This window comes from Oryctolagus cuniculus, chromosome 10 (assembly GCF_051225735.1).
Source record: "Oryctolagus cuniculus isolate XC-2025 breed Fujian yellow rabbit chromosome 10, ASM5122573v1, whole genome shotgun sequence".
Classification (NCBI taxonomy): Eukaryota; Metazoa; Chordata; class Mammalia; order Lagomorpha; family Leporidae; genus Oryctolagus; species Oryctolagus cuniculus.
In genome coordinates, this window is record NC_142876.1 from 104,717,179 (window position 1) to 104,736,786 (window position 19,608).

A 19,608-nucleotide genomic window follows, 5' to 3' on the forward strand; every position below is an offset into this window, starting at 1 on the left:
GCATTGGCAGGAAGCTGGCTCAGAAGTGGAGCAGTTGGGACAGGAACAGATGCTCGTATGGCATGAGGCTCTACAGGTGGCAGCTTAACCCACTGAGCTATGGCGCTGGCCCCTTGACTGTGCCTTTCAAGTAGGTGAAAATAATGTTTAAAAAATAACACTCTCATAATTGAATTATTTGCATGTTAGAGTTCAGCTTTTTTGTCCTATAGTGCAGGTGTTTTTATTCTTTGTTGGTGCCTGTGTAGTGTTTCAGCTAAGAGAGAGACTGTGTGTGTGTGTGTGTGCACACTGTAAACATTGTAGGACAGAACCATAGGAAGTAGCCCTATTTTCCTACCACCCAGAATCAGACATTTCCACGTTGTCATTTTGCTTCTGTCTTTTTTCTAAGGGGTATAATTATGGGTAACTTAGAGTTGTCCGGGTTCCCCTCCCACTCCATCCCTTTCTTCCTCAGGAGAGCTGCCACAGGCTTGTTCAAAAAGTCTCTGGGAAAATGGAATCTAAAGATAAGTTCATTTTGGTGCAAAGGATTTTTGAAATCCACACATAGTGTTTTTTTTTTTTTTTTAAGATTTATTTTTCATTTATTTGTAAGGCAGAGAGAGGAGGAGAGGTAGAGAGAAAGAGGTCTTCCATCTGCTGGTTCACTCCCCCAGTGGCCGAAGCTGTGCCAATCCAAAGCCCAGAGCCAGGAGCTTCTTCTGGGTCTCCCACATGGGTTCAGGGGCCCAAGGACTCGGGCCATCTTCTACTGCTTTCCCAGATCACAGCAGAGATCTGGATCGGAAGAGGAGCAGCCGGGACTAGAACTGGCGCCCACATGGGGTACCGGCCCTGCAGACAGGCTTAACCGAGTATGCACAGTGCTGGCCGCAGTGTTTTTCTTAAGACACATTTTCCGTGAGCTTTTTGAGGACCCCTGACATCATGAACTGAGCGTGCTCGCTGCGGTCCCAGTGTTGTTCTCCTGTCCCCACATAGACAACTGTCAGTTAAAGAAAGATCAGTACGGTGGTTATGTGAGTGAGCTGGAGCCCGCGTGAAAGCTGTCACATCCGTGGGTCTTTGCACAGTTTACTGAAGTCACCTGCCTGTATCCTTAGTTCAGCCAATAAGGATCCGTGTGGGCCTGGTGTGTCCATCCCGGCTGCTGTGGGGGGCTGCATCCGTTAGGCATCATTGCAGCTTCTTCCTCTCCTTGTCTGTCTTGTCTCCCGTGTTGCTGAGCGGTGCAGATGCGTCTGGCCTTCTGTAAGCAGCGTGGCCGTGCAGTGCAGGCCCCCTTGTGCCCATCCGGGAGAGCTCCCCAGGCAGCCTTCCTTGGTGTTGTGTGGATTTTCTTCATGTCCCAGTGCACACTCCTACACGTGTGCACAGCTGCTGTTGTCCTGCGCCTTCACCAAGACCGGCGGGTGTCGGATGTGGTAGTTTTGCCTGTCTGTAGGAGTGAGGTGGAATCTCATTGTGGTTTTCATTTGTGTTACTGTGAGTGCTGGTGGGCCTGAACATTTCTCATTATATCACAGGAATTAGGCTGGTATAACAACCCTGATGACGACTTGAGGTTTAACAGGTTTTCTTTTCTTTTTCAAGATTTAGTTTTATTTATTTGAAAGGTGGTTACGGAGAGAGCAGAGAGACAGATGTTCCATCCCAAATGGCCACAATGACTGGACTGGGCTGGGCCAGGCTGAAGCCAGGAGCCTAGAACTGCATCTTAGTCTCTCGCATGGGCTGCAGGATCCCAGGCACTCGGACCACCCTCCGCTGCTTTCCCAAGCGCATTAGCAGGCAGGTGGATTGGAAGTGGAACAGCCCGGACTCGATCTGGCGCGCATGCGGTTGCCAGCGTCAGGGGCGATAGCTCAGCCTGCTGCACCGCAGCGCCAGCCCCAGGTGTTCTTTCTTTGTGGTGCGTCTTCCTGCGCTTTGCTCACTTCCTCCCATTTGATTGTAATTGGTCCTTGATTTATTTTTTTATTTATTTTTTATTTTTTTATTTTTTACAGGCGGAGTGGATAGTGAGAGAGAGAGACAGAGAGAAAGGTCTTCCTTTGCCGTTGGTTCACCCTCCAATGGCCGCCGCGGCCGGCGCACTGTGGCCAGCGCATCGCGCTGATCTGAAGCTGGGGGCCAGGTGCTTCTGGTCTCCCATGCAGGTGCAGGGCCCAAGCACTTGGGCCATCCTCCACTGCACTCCCGGGCCACAGCAGAGAGCTGGCCTGGAAGAGGGGCAACTGGGACAGAATCCGGCGCCCCGACCGGGACTAGAACCCGGTGTGCCGGCGCCACAAGGCAGAGGATTAGCCTATTGAGCCACGGCGCCAGCCCCTTGATAGTTGTTTTTAAGATTTATGTATTTGAAAGACAGAGTTACAGAGAGGCAGAGAGAGAGAAAGGTCTTCCATCCACTGGTTCACTCCCCATATGTTCTAACGGCCAGAGCGGGGCCGATCTTCTACTGCTTTCCCAGGCCATAGCAGAGAGGTGGATTGGAAGTGGAGCAGCCGGGGCTTGAACTGGCACCCATATATGAAATGCTGCCACTGCAGGCGGTGGCATTACCCACTACGCCACAGCACCGACCCTGGTCCTTGATATTCTTAACTTCCACTTCCACATCCGTGGATTCAACCAGCTGTGGATCACAAATACTCGGGGAGAAAATGCAGTGTCTGTATGTGCAGACTTTTTTGCCTGGATATTTTTCCCTAAGCAATACAACATAACAGCTGAGTATGTTTATAATATATCAGCCGAGTACCTTCACGGTGCAACAGCCAAGCACCCTCACGGCGTGACGGCCGGGTGCCCTCACAGTGTGACGGCCGGGTGCCCTCCCAGTATGATGGCTGGGCTCCCTCATGGTGTAACAGTTGGGCACCTATCCGTTGCTCCTGGTGTTGGTCGTCTTCCGAGATTTAAAGCAGGGAGGAGGCTGTGGGTGTGCTGCTTGTCAGTCCATTGGCGTCTGATGGGAGGTGTCTGACCACCCATGGGCGTTGATGTCTGCCAGTGCCCCAGATGCTCAGGGAAGAGGGCGCTGGTCTGCTCTTACCGATTTGTTGCCATCCCTGGTGTATAGGGTCCTAAAGCCATGATCTTTGCATCCCGCTCATCCTCTCTCCCACGGCTGGCCTTTGCTTTTGATTCTTCAGCCCGACACTGCATTCTTCTAGACATGGCTGAGCCCTCTGCGTGCAAGGCTGACTTCAGATTACAGGTGCACCCGCAGGAGGTCTCCCAGCTTCCGCCCCGCACCAGCGTGAGCGTTGGGGAGACGGTGGGACGACACCGGGTCAGGCAGCAGCAGATGCTGTGACCAGCAAGGGTCTGGCCAGGGCTGGGGAAGGGCAGGGCCTGCAGACCCGTGAAGCGCTTTAGATCCCTTTGGCCTGACTCTGGCCCTTGGGGTCTGCAGCCAGGAGTGGTGCTGCCGCCTCTTCTGTCCCCTGGTACCCTCTCCTGCCTCCCCACTGAGGAGCAGCTGGGCTTTTTAGTTTTGAAAACCATATTTATTTATTTGAAGGGAAGTGAAAGAGAGAGAGAGAAAAGGGGAGAGAGAGAGAATGAATCAATCTTCCATCTGCTGATTCACTCTCCAACGGCTGTGGCAGCTGAGGCTGAGCCAGGCTGTAGCCAAGAGCCTGGTACTCCACCCAGGTCTCCCACCTGGGTGGCAGGGGTCCAAGCACTTGGACCATCCTCCAATGCCTCCAATGCTAGGCCGTTAGCAGGGAGCTGGATGGGAAGTGGAGCAGCCAGGACTTGAACCGGTGCAGTGTCGCAGGCAGCAGCTAAGCCTGCTGTGCCTCAACGCCGGCCCCAAGATAGAAAATCTGTAGAAGCCGTAATAGTTGCTGTTTTCTCCCCGTCTGGAGGGTTCTGCGGCTGCCACAGAATCTCGGTTTTTCTCGGCTCCCCCTGAGCTCCGCCGCGACCCCGTGGAGCCTCCCTCCGCCTGCCTCGTGCGCTTTGCCTGCGAGGGCGGTCCGTGTCTGTCCCTGGACTTGCTGGGTCTCTTGGGCACAGCTCGTGTTTGCGGCATTGCTGATTCCCCTCCCAGGTGGGGGGACCCTGGCTCCCAGGGGCTTGCAGCATTCCGTGGTGGGCATCCCCTGGAGTATGCTGGGTACGTGTGGGGCCTGGCACTGGAAATGTCCTCAGTTCTGTGACAGCTGCTATCGGGCGGGGCCAGAGCCTTGCGCAGAGGTGCACCTGCTTACCCTGACCTCCCAGCCCACTGAGTTTCCTGCAGGGCACAAAGGGATGATGTGAGTGTGTCCTTAGCCTTATGCAAGGTGACAGTGCATCCAGGAGTCGGTCGGAGTAATTTGAATTTGCCCCACTCCTGCCTGACCCTTGTAGATCAAGTGAAAACCAAAAATAGTATCTTTTCAAGAGGGTATGCTTTCTTTTTTAAACAAAAGATGTATTTATCTGAAAGGGAGGGAGAGAGAGAGAGAGAGAGGAGAGAGATGACTTTGATCCACTGGTTCACTCCCCAAATGGCTGCAACAGCCAGAACTGGGCACTGCTGAAGCCAGGCTCCAAGAACTCCATCTGGGTCTCCCACGTTGGGCACCAGTACTTGCTGCTTTCCAGTGTATTAACTGGAAGCCGGATCAGAAGTGGAGCAGCCGGGACTTGAACCAACGTTCTGATATGGGATGCCGGTGTCACAAGCGGTGGTTTAATCCAGTGCACCATGACACTTGCCATATGGTGGGTGTTTTCTACAGCTCAGATGAAAAACAGGATGGACAAGTAAAGTTAACCTCTTAGAGGACTCTCCCGGTTGGATGTCACAGGCATCCACTGCAGAGCGTGCCAGGGTGACAGTCCCCAGTGCCCCTGAGTGTCCCGTGTAGTCCCGTCACCTGGTGCCTTGCTGCCTGCCTTCCAAGCAGAGAGGAGGTAGGCGGGACGACTCCCCTGTCAGCCCCATCTCACCGAATAGCTCCCAGGGGACCCTGCCTCCTGGCCTCAGCCTGCCCGGCCCTGGAGGCCACGACGTGTCCCGGTCACCGGAAGCCGGTGACAGCTGGCTTTTTGTTGTTATCTGCAGGTTTTCTCTGCTGGAGGAAGGTTTTGTTAAACTGTGTGTTGACAGTTTTCTCATTACCCCGCTTTTGTGTTTCTCCCGCAGGCCGGAAGCTGAGAGGAAAAGCCTTTTATTTTGTCAATGGCAAAGTGTTTTGTGAGGAAGACTTTCTGGTGAGTGCGTCACCCGTGCCTGTAGTGCCCATCGTCCCCTGGTATGGCCAGAGAGCTGGGGGGGGTGCTTGGAGGGGCCCCGGCCTGCTCCACAGAGGCCCTGTCTCACCTTCTGTGGGTGTGGGCGGGTGTGTGTGTGCATGTGTGCTTGTACATATGCATGTGTGTGTACATATATGTGTGTAGTGTGTGTACAACACATGTGTGCATGCATGCACCCTTCCCAGTTGTGCCTCCTCTCCATCTCTTAACCACTGGCTTGGGAGCCCGGCTCGCTCCTCCTCCCCCTCCTCTCCCTCCTCCCCCTTCCTCCTCCTGCTTCGGATTGTTGTCCCTGGGAGTCCAGCCGTTGCCACTGACATTCTGTGCCAGTGACTCCCAGAGCTGAGCCCCAGCCCTACTGCACCTCTGAGGCCAGCCACTATCGCCCCGCTGCCCACGGGACGTGTCCCCTGGCCCCTCACATGCTGTGTGCCTGAAGCACAAAACAGCACCTTACTGGTGGCAGAACTGCATCCCAGGTCCGCCCTGGACACCCCCTCCCTGCCGTGGCTCCCGGCACACGGTTAGCAAGGAGCCCTTGTGTGCTCCTTTAGCCTCCGGCCCTCCCACACTGCCTGCACGAGGAGGCCTCACACCGTGCAGCCTTGGCCTGCCTGGTCCCAGCATCTGCAGGGTGTGAAGCATGCTTGCTTGGAAACTCCCTGAGGGCCAGGCCTTGCCTCTCCACAGTGGCCTGCAGAGCCTCGTACCGGCTTGCCTCGGCGGCTGCCATTGCCTCTGCCTGCCCTGTCTTCCCCACTTCCTCTGCCCAGGGCCCATCAGCAGCCTGTCTGTCTCTCCCCCCAACCCAGGCGTGGTGCCCCTACTCTGTGCTGCCTGCCTGCAGAGCATGGGGTCCTTGTCCATGTCTGTCTCCCCTGTTGAGTGTAAGCTCCTGGGGAGGGCAGAACGCGCCCTCCACCATGAGGTCTGCAGACCCCAACAGCATCCGGAGTTGGGGTGTGGTCCACATGGTTGAGGTGACCCCGTTGTCTCGGGGACAAGAATGTGAGACCCAGCTTCTTTGTTCGCCATGGAAGCCCTCTTCTCCCCACCTCCCCTTGGAGAAAAGCTCTGCTGGGTTTTCGTGGGAAGAGTTGATTCCTGGAGCAGACGCGCGAAGCCAGAGTGGCTCCAGAAACAAGGCAGTTCATTCCAGCAGTGCCTCGGGACTCCTTGTCTTCGGGTTCTGGCCCTGCCCCTTGCAAGGTTAGCTTCTGGCTTCAGCTTCTGTGTGGTGGCAAGGAGGTGGCGACACTCCAGGGTTTACGGTCGGTTCAGATCTGATGGGCAAGCGTGCCAGTGCAGGGCTGGCATTGTGGAACAGTGGGTTCAGCCGCTGCCTGCGACACCTGCATTCCATATGTGAGTACCTGGAATTGAGCCCTGCCTCTGGTTCCGATCTTTTACTGTTAATCCAGTGCTTTGGGTTCCTGCTACCCACATGGGAAACCTGGGTGGAGCTCCCGGCTCCCGGCTCTGTGCCGGCCCAGCCCCTGCTGTTGCAGGCATCTGGGGAGTGAATGAGCAGATGGAAGAGTTCTCTCGCTCTCCACCATTTTGTGTGTCAAAGAACAGGAAAAAGGGTGGGGTCGCGGGAAGCACCCATCCCTCTTTCAGAAGCCTCCAGATGGTTCTTGGAGTCTCATTGGCTCTCACTGAGTCGTTTGCTGCCTTATGGACAAACTCACTGGTGCTGGGGAAATGCAAGGCTCTGATTGGCCAGACCTGAGCCCAGTGCCCTGCCTTGGTACCCAGCATGGAGTCAGCCCAGAGGAATCATGGGAACCAGAGGTGGGGCTGGTGCGGTGAGATCCCCCGTGGAAATAATGAGCTGTGTCCCTTGGAATGGCTGCAGCATCCTCCAGCATATGGTGTAGGGTTGCAAAGTTTCTGTTGTCTTTTCTTTAATTTTTTAAAAAGACTTATTTATTTTACTTGAAAGTCAGAGTTATACAGAGAGAGGAGAGGCAGAGAGAGAAAGAGGTCTTTTATCTGCTGGTACACTCCCCAACTGGCCGCCATAGCTGGAGCTATGCTGATCTGAAGCCAGGAACCAGGAGCTTCTTCCAGGTCTCCCATGCGGGTGCAGGGGCCTAAGCACTTGGGCCATATTCTGCTTTTCCAGGCCATAGCAAAGAGCTGAATTGGAAGTGGAGCTGCTGGGACTCGAACCGGCGTCCATATGGGATGCCGGCACTGCAGGCGGCAGCCCCTTTATTTTCTTTCTATTCCATCTACTTTCTATTCCGTTTCCCTCATTAAGTTATGCTTGTAGTATTCAAGCTTGCAGTGTGTAGTATCTGTTTTCTGAAGACTTCCACACTGAAGACTTCATATATGTTTGTGTTTTGGTAAAGTAAAGTAAGGGTTTATCAAGTTTCTTTGAGACTAATGTAAAAAGCATTAGCTTTTTTTTTTTTTTAAAGATTTATTTATTTGGGAGCCGGCGCCGTGGCTCAATAGGCTAATCCTCCACCTTGCGGCGCCGGCACACCGGGTTCTAGTCCCGGTCGGGGCGCCGGATTCTGTCCCGGTTGCCCCTCTTCCAGGCCAGCTCTCTGCTATGGCCAGGGAGTGCAGTGGAGGATGGCCCAGGTGCTTGGGCCCTGCACCCCATGGGAGACCAGGAAAAGCACCTGGATCCTGGCTCCTGCCATCGGATCAGCGCGGTGCGCCGGCTGCAGCGGCGGCCATTGGAGGGTGAACCAACGGCAAAGGAAGACCTTTCTCTCTGTCTCTCTCTCTCACTGTCCACTCTACCTGTCAAAAATAAAAAAAAATAAAAAAAAAAAGATTTATTTATTTGAATCAGAGTTAGAGAGAGAGAAAGAGAGAGGGAGGGAGGGAGGGAGGAAAAGAAATCTGCTGGAACCAATCTGCTGGTTCACTCCTCAAATGGTTGCAATGACCAGGCTGGGCCAAAGCCAGGAGCCAGGAGCTTCTTCCAGGTCTCCCATGCAGGTGGCAGGAGCCCAAAGGCTTGGGCCATCTTTTACTGCTTTCCCAGGCCATAGCAGAGAGCTGTATTGGAAGTGGAGCAGCTGGGACTTGAACCAGCACCCATATGGGATGCCGGTACTGCAGGCAGTGGCTTTACCTACTCTGCCATGGCGATGGCCCCTTCATTACCTTTTTAAAATAGATTTAATTTATTTCTTGGAGTCCATCTGCCACTGCTTTCCCAGGTGCACGAGCAGGGAGCTGGATTGGAAGTGGAGCAGCAGGGACTCAAGCTCCTGTCTGGGACACTTGCATTGCAGGGGGTGGTCTAACCTGCTGCACAACAACACCGACTCCAGCATGAGACGTTTAACCAGAGAAGGACTTGAACTGAGTCTTGTCTTTGTGCCTTATGTGTCGTGTTGCCTTGAGAATGTCCTTAGCCTCTCTAGGTTTCCCTTGGCTTCCATCTAAGAAACTGGGATCATAAAAGGTGTCCGACAGAACTCTTTTAAGGATCAGGGTGGTGGTCAGACCCTTTGCCCTGTTTCCAATTCTGTAGGTCTGGGGTGGGGCCAAAAATTTGCATCTCGTGCAAGTTTTCTAGTGGTGCCAGGGAACCCCTCTTAGAGAACTGCTGTGATTACGGATAAAAGTTTCTCTATGGACAGTCTCCCCATGGAGCCAGGCGCTCTGGGAGTCCCAGACACGGTCATTGTTACGGCGAGTGGTGGTAGTGTCTGCATTGGCTCTCGTGGCTGAAGATGATCCGTGGCTCAGCACAGCATAGTGTTGTCCCCAGGGAAGTAGCAGAGGCCTGCTCAGGGTGACACATCTTTCAGAGAAATTGCCCGTAGCTCTCCAGATGGCGGGACCACGCTCTGGGTCTAACTTTGCTCTCTCTTCCCTCCGCAGTACTCGGGTTTCCAGCAGTCTGCTGACAGGTGCTTTCTCTGTGGACATCTGATCATGGACATGGTGAGTAGAATCCCCTGAGCAAGATTACAACATGTGGAGAGGAGCGGGCATTCAGGGAACACGTAAATATGGAGTTGAGCATGGTGCTTCTTGGCTCGTTAGAGCTGGTCCTGTTAAAAGAAGTCCCTCAGCAATGCAGTTCGCTCGCTTGAATAGAATCCACACTGTTAGCTTTCACTGGCGTTAGCATCTCTCACTGTCCCAACGGTGCGCGGTCCTGTTTCTGGGCTGTTCTCACCTCCTCTGGCCCCCCTGTCATTTCCTGTGATCCCTGTGGCATTCCCGGTGAGATGCCACAGTACAGCGAGGTGTTGCCAGGTTTCTGCTTCCTTGGAGTCCAGTGCAGGACGTCAGGTGAACATGGTTGCTTTCCACCCCTGTTCTGCCCAGCTTGGCCATTCCTAGGAAGTTTTGGGGGCTTAGTTCTGAGACAACAGAACAAGACCGATATGTTTCTACCCTTGCTTGTCTACTGGCTCTCCCCCGTTGTCTCTTTGGTGGGAATGAGTTTTCCTGGGTGGTCTGGGTTGTGAGGTCATTGAATACATGGACCAAGTTGTCCACCATTGGATCTGGCCTTTAAGGTTTCATGTACTTTTAAAGGAAAGATTTGATAGCATTCATTTAATTGGCAAGAATTAACTGTCCACTGATCCTAAACTCCATTCTGGAGAGGAGAATTGCTAATCGTTGCTAGTTTTTTACTCTTACCTTTTCCCTGAGAAATAACTCCTAGAACAAAGGGTGCAGGTCTTCAGGGTACAGCTGAATGCGTTTCCACCTGTGGGTACACCCACGTAACCAGCACCCGGGTCAGGATGCAGAACGCGTCCCAGAACCGCTGAGGTTGCTTCTTGCCTCTTCCCACTTCCCACGCAAGGCCTCCTGCAGAGGCACCCTGCATTCCAGCACCTGTTGCCACGGGTTAGTTTTGCTGGTTCTGGAACTTCATGGAAACAAATCATGGCACAGACTCCTCTGATGTGCCTCTTGTCACTTAGAAATACGTTTCTGAGATCCATCCGTGTTGTGGCCTATTTTGGCAGTTTATTTATTTATTTTTTTTAAGATTTATTTTATTTATTTGAAAGTCAGTGTTGGAGAGAGGGAGAGAGAGAGGGAGAGAGAGAGATCAATCTTCCATCTGCTAGTTCACTCCCCAAATGGCTGCAACAGCTGAGGTTGGGCCAGTATGAAGCCAGGAGGCAGGAGCTTCATCCATGTCTCTCATGTGGATGCAGGGTCCCAAGGACTTGGGCCATCCTCTGCTGCCTTCCCAGGCACATCAGTAGGGGGCTGGATTGGAAGTGGAGTAGCTGGGACTCGAACAGGCACCCATGTGGAATGTTAGCAATGCAGGCAGTGGCTCAGCACGTTGCACTACAACGCCGGCTCCTGATTTATTTTGATTGTTAAGTCAAATCCATGGTATGGATGTAGCACTGTCTGTTTTGCCATTTTCCTGTTGATGGAGATTTGGGTGGTGTCTGGGAGCTTTTCACGCATAAAGCTGCTGTGAACACTCTTGTGCGTGACTTTGATGGACATAAACTCTTATCTCTGCTGCTTATGGGCTAACTTTTATGAATCGGAGCCCTCCCCATTCATGAAGGGCACCTGCTGTCATCCAGCTCTGTGAGAGGGGTGTCCTCAGTAGGAACCAAGGCTCAGGGCTGGTGCTGTGGTATGGTGAGTTAAGCCACTGCCTGCAATGCTGGCATCCCGTATGGGTGCTGGTTCGAGTCCTGGCTGCTCCACTTCTGATCCAGCTCCCTGCTAATGTATCTGGAAAAGCAGCAGAAGATGGCCCAAGTGCTTGGGCCCCTGCACCCACATGGGAGACGCCGATGAAGCTCCTGGCTCCTGGCTTTGGCCTGGCCTGGCCCCAGCCATTGCAGCTGTTTGGGGGTGTGAACCAGTGGATGGAAGATACACAGGATCTCTGTCTCCCTCTCTCTCTGTGTAATTTCCGGTTTTCAAATAAATAAATAAATAAATAAATCTATCCAAGGGGGGGGAGAAACAAGGCTCTCTGGGAATGTGGCCCTCTACCCATTCTCCTGGGGAGGCAGACAAGAGCCCCAAATGCTCACGCTGGCCTTCCCCAGTGCCTGCTAGGTTCTGCACAGCTCCATTTCTTTAGCAGGATTTGTCCCGAATTTTAGTGTCCTGACAAACCCACTGTATGTGAGAGCAACTTTGTCCAAACTTAGGAGATGATTGTAGCCTGTCCTTAGTTCTGGTTGTCCTAGGGCTCCTTTGGTCCTCGGGGTATGACATTTAACTATTGCTACTTAACCTACCACCCCAGCTATTGAGGCCATCTGGGGGAATGAACCAGTGGATAGAAGGTCTCTCCCTCCCTGTCTTTCTCCCTCTTTGTCACTCTGTCTTTCTAATAAGTCAAGAAATAAAGCTGAAGAAGAAAAAACAAAAGAAAGTCACAGGGCGAGTCCTGATTCAGGGGGAGGGGAGATGTCCGTGTCTTGATGTGCGCGTCCATCTGTGCGGCAGGAAAGGAAGGAGCTGGTTTTTGGAGCACGTCGGCACCGTGTGGGACGATGAGAAGTTGCACCTGCAGTCTCGCAGGTCTTCCCTTGGACTTGGAAACTTTTAGTGAAGGTCTGTTTGGTAGCGATGCCCGCTTTAAAGACAGAACCTTAACTCCTGCCAAGAATTTCAACACTGCACAGAAAGATTCCTTTAGATGCCACTCTCGGGTCTCCCAAAGAACCCAGCTGTGCCTCTCCTCACACCACAAAAATGGCTAACACTGGTCAGAATGGTATCTGTTTCCAACCTGACTGTAGGTGCTGTGTGGGTTAAAGTAACGTAAGGATCTCTTTCTGCCAGGACAGCAGTCATCGGGGGACAATGAATTCCGACGTGCACACGGCCCAGTGGGCTTGGGCACGCTGGATGATTAGGCTCCTGTGTCGGCATCGCACTGCCGTTGAGCAGGGCCTCAGTGCTTGGGTGAAAACGGAGCTTGCTGAGGGCAGCTGGTGTAGCGCCCAGTCCTGACCTGCGGTGTCTGCAGCACGGCTGCGTCCACCCAAGGCTCCCGGTAGAAGGCGCTGGAGCAGCCATGCCGCCAGCCTCCCGTGCGCTTTCCTCTCTTGCACGTCTCCTTCCTTCAGCCCGTGGAAGGCTTTCTGTGTGGGTCCCAGCGCACAGCTGTTTGTGCACAGGTCATCGCAGAAATGATGTCCTGTCGAATCGGTGAAGGTGCTTCCAGCCACGGATCATATGAGAACACCGGATCATATATGTATTTATATATATATTTTTTGACAGGCAGAGTGGACAGTGAGAGACAGAGACAGAGAGAAAGGTCTTCCTTTTGCTGTTGGTTCACCCTCCAATGGCTGCCGTGGCCGGCGCACCGCGCTGATCCGATGGCAGGAGCCAGGTACTTATTCTGGTCTCCCATGGGGTGCAGGGCCCAAGCACCTGGGCCATCCTCCACTGCACTCCCGGGCCACAGCAGAGAGCTGGCCTGGAAGAGGGGCAACTGGGACAGAATCCAGCGCCCCGACCGGGACTAGAACCCGGTGTGCCAGCGCCACAGGTGGAGGATTAGCCTATTGAGCCGCAGCGCTGGCCCCGGCTGTTTTTAATCATAAGAGAACCCAGGCTCATTTGTAACTTGAACCAGTGAGTCTCAGACTTGAGCCTGCCCTGGAGTGAGCTTTACTGAAACACAGCTGCCCCAGCTTACCTCCAGGTTCAGGTTGCAGAGGTCGGGATGGGGTCTGGGAATGGGCATGTTTATCGAGTTCCCAGGGGACAGAGGGGGCGTGTTTCTGGTGAGTTAGCTGGTTCCTTGTTGGCATCATCAAGGATGTTCCTTCCGTCTCCTACCCCCTGTGTCTTGGTTCTGCCCAGGTTTCAGGATGGCTGCAGCCGTTCCAGGTGCCACACACAGGGCAGAGGACATGGAGAGGAAAGGGGGCCTGTGGAGGGTTCCATTCATGGTGTTTAAGAGGGAAAGCAGTGGGCTCTGCTTCCTCGTCTGGACTTGGGGTAGTCTTACTCTGCTTACCGTGTTCCGGAGGCAGAGCGGCGAGGAGGGGCTCCCGGGAGGCAGACGCTAAGAGCTTTGTTTCAGGCTCTGCCCTTTGCATCTGCGATTTCCTTTCATTTTCCCAAGAACTTGTTGCTTTCTCATCTGGGATGAGTCCTTTGGTGGCTCTGCTCAGCATCTTGTGAGTCTCCCTGGTGGGTTTTGGCCCCAGGATTTGCTTGGTCCTACCCTAGCATCTATAAAAGGGTTCTGTTTATTTATTTGTTTATTTGTGTATGTGTGTGTGTATTTGAAAGGCAGAAAGAGAGAGAGCTTCCTTCTGCTGGTTCACTCCCCAGATGACTGCAGCATCCAGGTTTGGGCCAGGCTGAAGCCAGGAGACAGGAACTCCGTCTGGGTCCTCCATGGGGGTGGCAGGGATCCAAGTACTGGAGCCATCACTGTTGCTTCCCTGGGCGTGTGTTAGCAGGAAGCTGGATCAGAAGCAGAGCAGGGACCCAAAACCTAGGTGCTCTGATGCGGGATGTGGGTGTCCCCGGGGACATCATCAGCACTGTGCCCAACAGCTGGGCCCTGGGGTGGATTACAGGAGAAGGGTCTCGTTTGATCTCCGTTTATACAGGCATACATTTGCCTTTCTCGCCCCACTGTCGATTGCTCATGGTCCAAGGGAAGCTCAGGGGTGCGTGTGTGCTGTGTGACTGCTCACGTGGTGGCTTCTCTTCCCTCCCACCGTCCCTTCCCTACAATCCCTGCTGAGTGCTGGCCTCTCCTGTGTTACACCCCAGATCCTGCAGGCCTTGGGGAAGTCCTACCACCCGGGCTGTTTCCGCTGCGTCGTCTGTAATGAGTGTTTGGACGGGGTGCCTTTCACTGTGGACTCGGAGAACAAGATCTACTGCGTCCGAGATTACCACAAGTAAGAGGGAGGGGAGCAGACAGGAGCTGCGCCCCCGGGCCGTGCTGATCCTGGCAGAGTGACCCCTGGACACCAGGATGCGTGTCTGCTGCTGGCTGCTCGCACCATTAGTGCCCCATCCAGCAAAGGCTCACTGGTTTCGAGGGATATGGCCGGGGCCTTAGGAGGTCAGTGATGCCACTGTGCAGAGAGGAACTGGCCAGGCTCAGGAGGAACCCAGGGCCCAGTAGCTCCAGTTTTACCTGACTTCCCAGGGTACCTGCAGCGTTGGTTTCCGCCATGCTTAGGTGCCTCAGCAGGATGGGAGTAAGCAAACAGGTTAGTCTTCAACCCCTGGAGAGTGGGAGGCAGCCAAGTGTCCTACAGCTGGGGAACCCTCCCGGAGCAATGCTGAGGCGTGTTCCCTGCAGCGAGCCAGGCTCCAGTCTTCATGCCATGGCTGGCGGGATGCAGAGTGATGGGTGGGAGGTGGCCAGCGGGGAAAGCTACGTGCGGGCTCCTGGGTCACATCTTGTTCTGGGCTTTGCCTCCCAGAATCCATGTGCATTTTCCTCCTCCTTTGCAGGGTTCTGGCCCCCAAGTGTGCAGCCTGCGGGCTCGCTATTCTTCCTCCCGAGGTAAGACGCCTTCTCAGACGTACTCCCGGGGCCTGAGTATCTCCTCGGCGTCCTTTACGAGGTCCGAGTCCTGTCCTTATCCCTCTGTCCTGGCCCAGCCTCCCAGCCCAGTGCCTTCCTGATCTTGAACCAGGTCACAGTCTTGCCTGACGCTCACTCCCAGCTTAGCACATGAGCGAAGACTGCTTCCTGTCCCACTCCCGTCTCATCAGCTAAGTCTGTTGTTTCTCCCGCAAGTGTCCATGTTCACCTCTGATTTATGGTCTTCTCCTGAGACCTCCCTTGCTTATTCTAGAACCTTCTTCCCTTCCCACCCCAAGGCCTGTGGTGCCTGAAGTGCCCCCTGACTGGCCTCTTATACCTGTTCTTGTTTTCCTTCGGTGCCAGGGCTCAGATGAGACCATCCGTGTGGTGTCCATGGACAGAGACTACCATGTGGAGTGTTACCACTGCGAGGTAGGCGCTCCTGGCCCAGCCCCCTGAGTCCACCTGGAGCCTGGGAGACAAGCGTGGCAGGCTGACTGGGGCGTGGAATGGCCCACGAGATTCTGGCAAGGGCCTGCCCTCCAGAGCTGCTGCAGGAAGTGCGGGGAGGCAGGGGAAGCTGCGGGGGCTGGAGGCCAGGGGCTGGGGAGGGGTCTTTGTTACTTTCTGCACGTCCATGCCTGCAAGTCCTGCAGCTCTCCTGGTCCTGGGTCCAATATTTAAGGCCCCTTCGTCAGGCAGGTGTGTGAGTTGGGGAAGAGGCATCCGCCTTCCCCAGCTTGTTGGCTGTTCTGTCTTCCAGGGCAGCCCTGGAAATCAGGAAGAAACTCCTCTTGTAACACACCTTTCGGCAGGGTGGGGTGGAGGCGGGTGGGCACCCACCGTTGAAAGACCCACTAGTGCACATGACTTGGGAGAGCTGGGGTTGCCCCCTTCAGCCCCTGTGCAGGGTGCCTGTGGAGTGTCAGCCACAGTTAAGTAGCTTCACCCACGGAAGGCAATGAGATTCATTTTGTGACCTTGAGGGTGACCTGTAGATGGCTCCCACTGCCAGCACAGAAGAAATAGGCAGGGATTCTTGCCAGTGCTGCCCCAGGGCCTGGGAGTAAAAGGTGGGGCCATTTCCTGAGCAGTGCTCTCCGTGTACCCAGACCAGCACCATCCTGTACAAATAGGAGAGCCACAGACCCAAGCCCTGTGGATTTTCTAATAGCTGCATTTAAAAGTTAAAAGAAACAGGTGCATCTATACATTTCCGCACCTAGTCTGTAGAAAATGCCCCCGAGATCCTTGTCTACCTAGGGTGCGTGTATACTGACGGCACCCGTGAGCGCCTCCCGTGGCGGACGGCCCTCCCTGGGCAGGAGCTGATTTCGGGGCCCTGACCCTCATGTCAGTCATGTCGTCTTTGTTCTGCAGGACTGTGGTGTGGAGCTCAATGATGAAGACGGGCACCGCTGCTACCCCCTGGAGGACCGCCTGTTCTGTCACTCCTGCCACGTCAAGCGGCTGGAGCCGGGCCCCCCGACCGCAGCCCTCCACCAGCACCACTTCTAGCCAGAGCTGCTCCCGGACCTCACAGCGGGGTTCTCTGCGGGGCTGTGACTTGCAGGGCCCCTGGAGGGGGATTTGGGTAGAGGAGGAAGAGGGCCAGGCAGGCAAGTTCGTGCGTGTGCACATTCGCCTTCCCTTTAACCAGTGAGGTGGCCGCCGTCTATCTGGTACCTGTGCCTTCCTCCACTGCCACACCCTCGTCAGGTCACTCAGGAAGAGGCCCTGACACACTCGGGACGTTGGACCCGAGATCGTGTCTGTGCCACTGGCGGAGCCTGCTGGCACCCTGGGAGCTGTTGATGCTCTCCCGAGAGAGCTTTGCAGTGTGTGTCCCGCTGCCCCTTGCGGTGACAGCTCGGTGGCCGACACCCTCAACCCTTACCCCCCCTAAGGAAAAACTGCACCCAGACACCACGTCCCACTCATACAATCTCCCCCACACAGAGACACATGTGTGCACGTGCACACGCCTACATATGCACGTGCACTCACACACTCACACACACACACGCTCGCACCTCCAGGCTCTTGTCCTCCCCAGAGCTTAGCACATCTGAGAAGGCTGCAGGTTTTAACCCCATTAGGACAAGAAGGAAGTGCTAACTTGGACTCACATCCCGAGAAGAACCTGCTGAGCAAGCCAAGCCCAGGATTGAAGCAAGTGAGGCGAGTTCCCCTCCTTCTCCACCTGCAGCACTCTGCCTGGGCATGGCCCCCCCGTCCTCGGTCCCCTGCAAGCAGCCGGGGCCCCCATGGAGACTGCCCTGGGAGAAGAACTTGGTGCAGGCACCAGGACTTTCTGCCCGCCTGTTAGCGCTGGTTTTTTTTTTTTTTTTTTCTCTCTTGGAGCTGTGACATTCGGTGACTTTGGAGCTGCTTCTGCAAAGCAAGTCTCAGGACCCCAGGAGGGGACAGCCCTTGCACCTGCTCCAGCTTACTTAACGATGGGGCTTTTGGGAAATGCTGTCCCTGTCACTGAGAAACAGCTCCTGCATAGGCAGGGAGAGGCTTTGTGGGTGACAGACCCCGAGCCGGCCCGGAAGGAAGGACGAGCCTCGGGAGAACCTGCTGGGTTCCTGGGAGGGCTTTGTCTCTGGCCCAGTTCTCGGCACAGGCACCGTTGTGTGAAGAAGAAACCAGAACCAGGTACACTGCTTTTTGTCTGTCCTGTTTCAGATCCTTTCCTTCCACTTCAGTCTTCCATACACAGAAAATACCTCACAGGTACAGCCTCACCAGGTCGCAGAGAGAGAAGGAATGGGACCATCGCGCTGGACTCCGCTGGCTTCCCAGCGGTCTGACTGCCGCTGGCCCGGTCACGTGATCGGAGCTGCCGGTCGCCTGGGGGTGGATCCAGTTGCCCTTCAGGGCCCTTGCTCTGGAAGCTGCAAGGGCTGGGTTTCAAGACAACCTCTGCCTGGGACAGGCAAAGTGGGCCCTGCAAGCCACACTCCTGAACCAGAGCTCAAGACTGACGGCTCTGTAATTCAAGCAGGAAGAGGACTAGCTGGCTCCTGTCCTTACAGCCTGTGGGGAGGGCCCCTGGCCTTGTTACAGGAAGGGCCTGGGGGCCTGAGTGAGAGGCCCGGGGGCTGGGCTGCCGGGCTCGGGGAGCTGAGCCCCTGTATGTGGACGCCGGCGTGGTGCTGCACCTGACTCCGCTCACAGGTCGTGTTCTGACTTACTGGGAAGCAGCCGTCGCCTGTAACACAGACTCAGCGCTTAGGACGGTTTTCTCCATCTTTGAGGAGCATGTTGTGTTGGAATCCCCTGGCCAGATGTCAGCTGAAGCAGCCATGAGCCTTCCTCACCTCCTCTTCACAGGCCCACGGACTGGGGGGCTGGGGAACTGAATCCTGAGCCAGGGCGTCACCTGGCTCAGCTTTGGCAGGGCCCGGGGGAGATGGAGCCGGCCTGTGTGTCTTCGCCTGCCCCTGCCAGCCCAGAGCACTGGCTATGCTGACACCTTCGCTCCAGAGTGCAGAAAACTGTTGGAGGTGCCGGCCGAAGGAGCAGGAATTCCTATGCAAATTGGGTAATCAGTCTAAATGTGTGCGACTGCTTCTTTAAATGACATGTTTTTGATGTGGCCTTGATTGAGGTGATCCAGGTGTGTCTGAACTTGGCCTTTTGTGTTATTTGACAAAAAACCATGAAGGAGAGTCCGTGCATCCTAGAAGTCTTGCTGGGGACCTCTCGGGTTCTTAGTCTCCCAGGAGAGCACACGGGTAGGAATCTCAGGTTCCTTCCTCGAACTCGGGCCCCTGCACGGAAGCTATGAGGAGGGGCTCTCCTGTTCTGTAAGTTATTAACCACACAGAACCGTAACGTAAAGGGGTTGTGCTTGTGGGCACCTAACAAGAAAATCTAAGAGCCCCGTAGAGCGGGATGAAGTTTTGTTTTTTTTTTAAAGTTAGAACAAGTAGCCCTTCCTGAGTGTCCTGGGTAACTTGGGTTTCAGAAGAGCGAGGAGGATGACGGCCTGACCCTAAGTCCCAAAGCCAGCCTCCACCCTCCTCCCTGTCCCGTTACCATCGTTTTGGTAAAGAGCAATTTGCTGTCTCTCCCCAGGGCCTGCACAGGACTCTTGGTTGTCTGTGGTTAGTGCTCAGGTGAACAGCCCTCTCACCCGAGTCGCTGTGGCGTCCTGGGTGGCTGGCGGGTAACAGGGCACCCCCAGGCACCCCCATCACCCTGATTCCGTGGACTTGAGTCGCACGTCCACAGTGAAAGCCAGCAGCGTTAGGAGTTGAGAGAGGAAAGGGAGCGGGTGGTGGCTGCCGGCGCCCCTGCAGAGGGGGTGTGCTTGACGGACCTGTCCAAAACCCTGCCTGCCGGGACCCACTTCCTTGTCTGGGCTCTCGTTTGTGCCAAGATCAGTCTCGTTTCCCAGCTAGTATTTGAAGTAACTTTAGAAGAAAAAAAATGAGTAAAGTATATAGAGTGTCTTTCAGATATGGGACGTCGCCGTGTAGTGTATGAAAGTTTAACCACGCAGGGGAGTTATTTTCCTTCATTGTCTCTTTTACCATAAAATTATCCAAAACTGTACTCTTCCTGTAAAATTATGCAAAGTATTCTGACAATAAAACTGCATCAATTGGTAGACTATTAAAGTGCTCTCCAACATAATGATAATGATGTTTCCTGGGCCTTTTGTGTGTGTAGAGAAAGCTTTGTATTGTTTATTGGGAGTTTTATTTTTATCTGTTTGAAAGGTAGAGTGACAGAAAGACTGCTAGACATAGACAGAAGCGATCTTCCCTCCGCTGGTTCATTTCCCCAAATGCTCTCAACAGCCAGGGCTGGGCCAGGCTGAA

At 54.5% G+C, this 19,608-nt stretch overlaps 1 protein-coding gene across 1 annotated transcript in view; it reads left to right on the forward strand.

Annotated features, from left to right (window-relative positions):
• The window catches only part of LIMD1 (LIM domain containing 1), a 58,218-nt gene extending 38,792 nt beyond the window's left edge, over positions 1–19,426 (forward strand). Inside the window, exons 3-8 of the mRNA XM_002713396.6 lie at positions 5,156–5,223; positions 9,124–9,186; positions 14,002–14,132; positions 14,698–14,749; positions 15,137–15,205; positions 16,154–19,426. Coding sequence (XP_002713442.3) covers positions 5,156–5,223; positions 9,124–9,186; positions 14,002–14,132; positions 14,698–14,749; positions 15,137–15,205; positions 16,154–16,291 — 521 coding nt within the window. The 3' untranslated portion in view covers positions 16,292–19,426. The remainder of the gene's footprint in view (positions 1–5,155; positions 5,224–9,123; positions 9,187–14,001; positions 14,133–14,697; positions 14,750–15,136; positions 15,206–16,153) is intronic.
• The last annotated feature ends 182 nt before the right edge of the window (positions 19,427–19,608 follow it).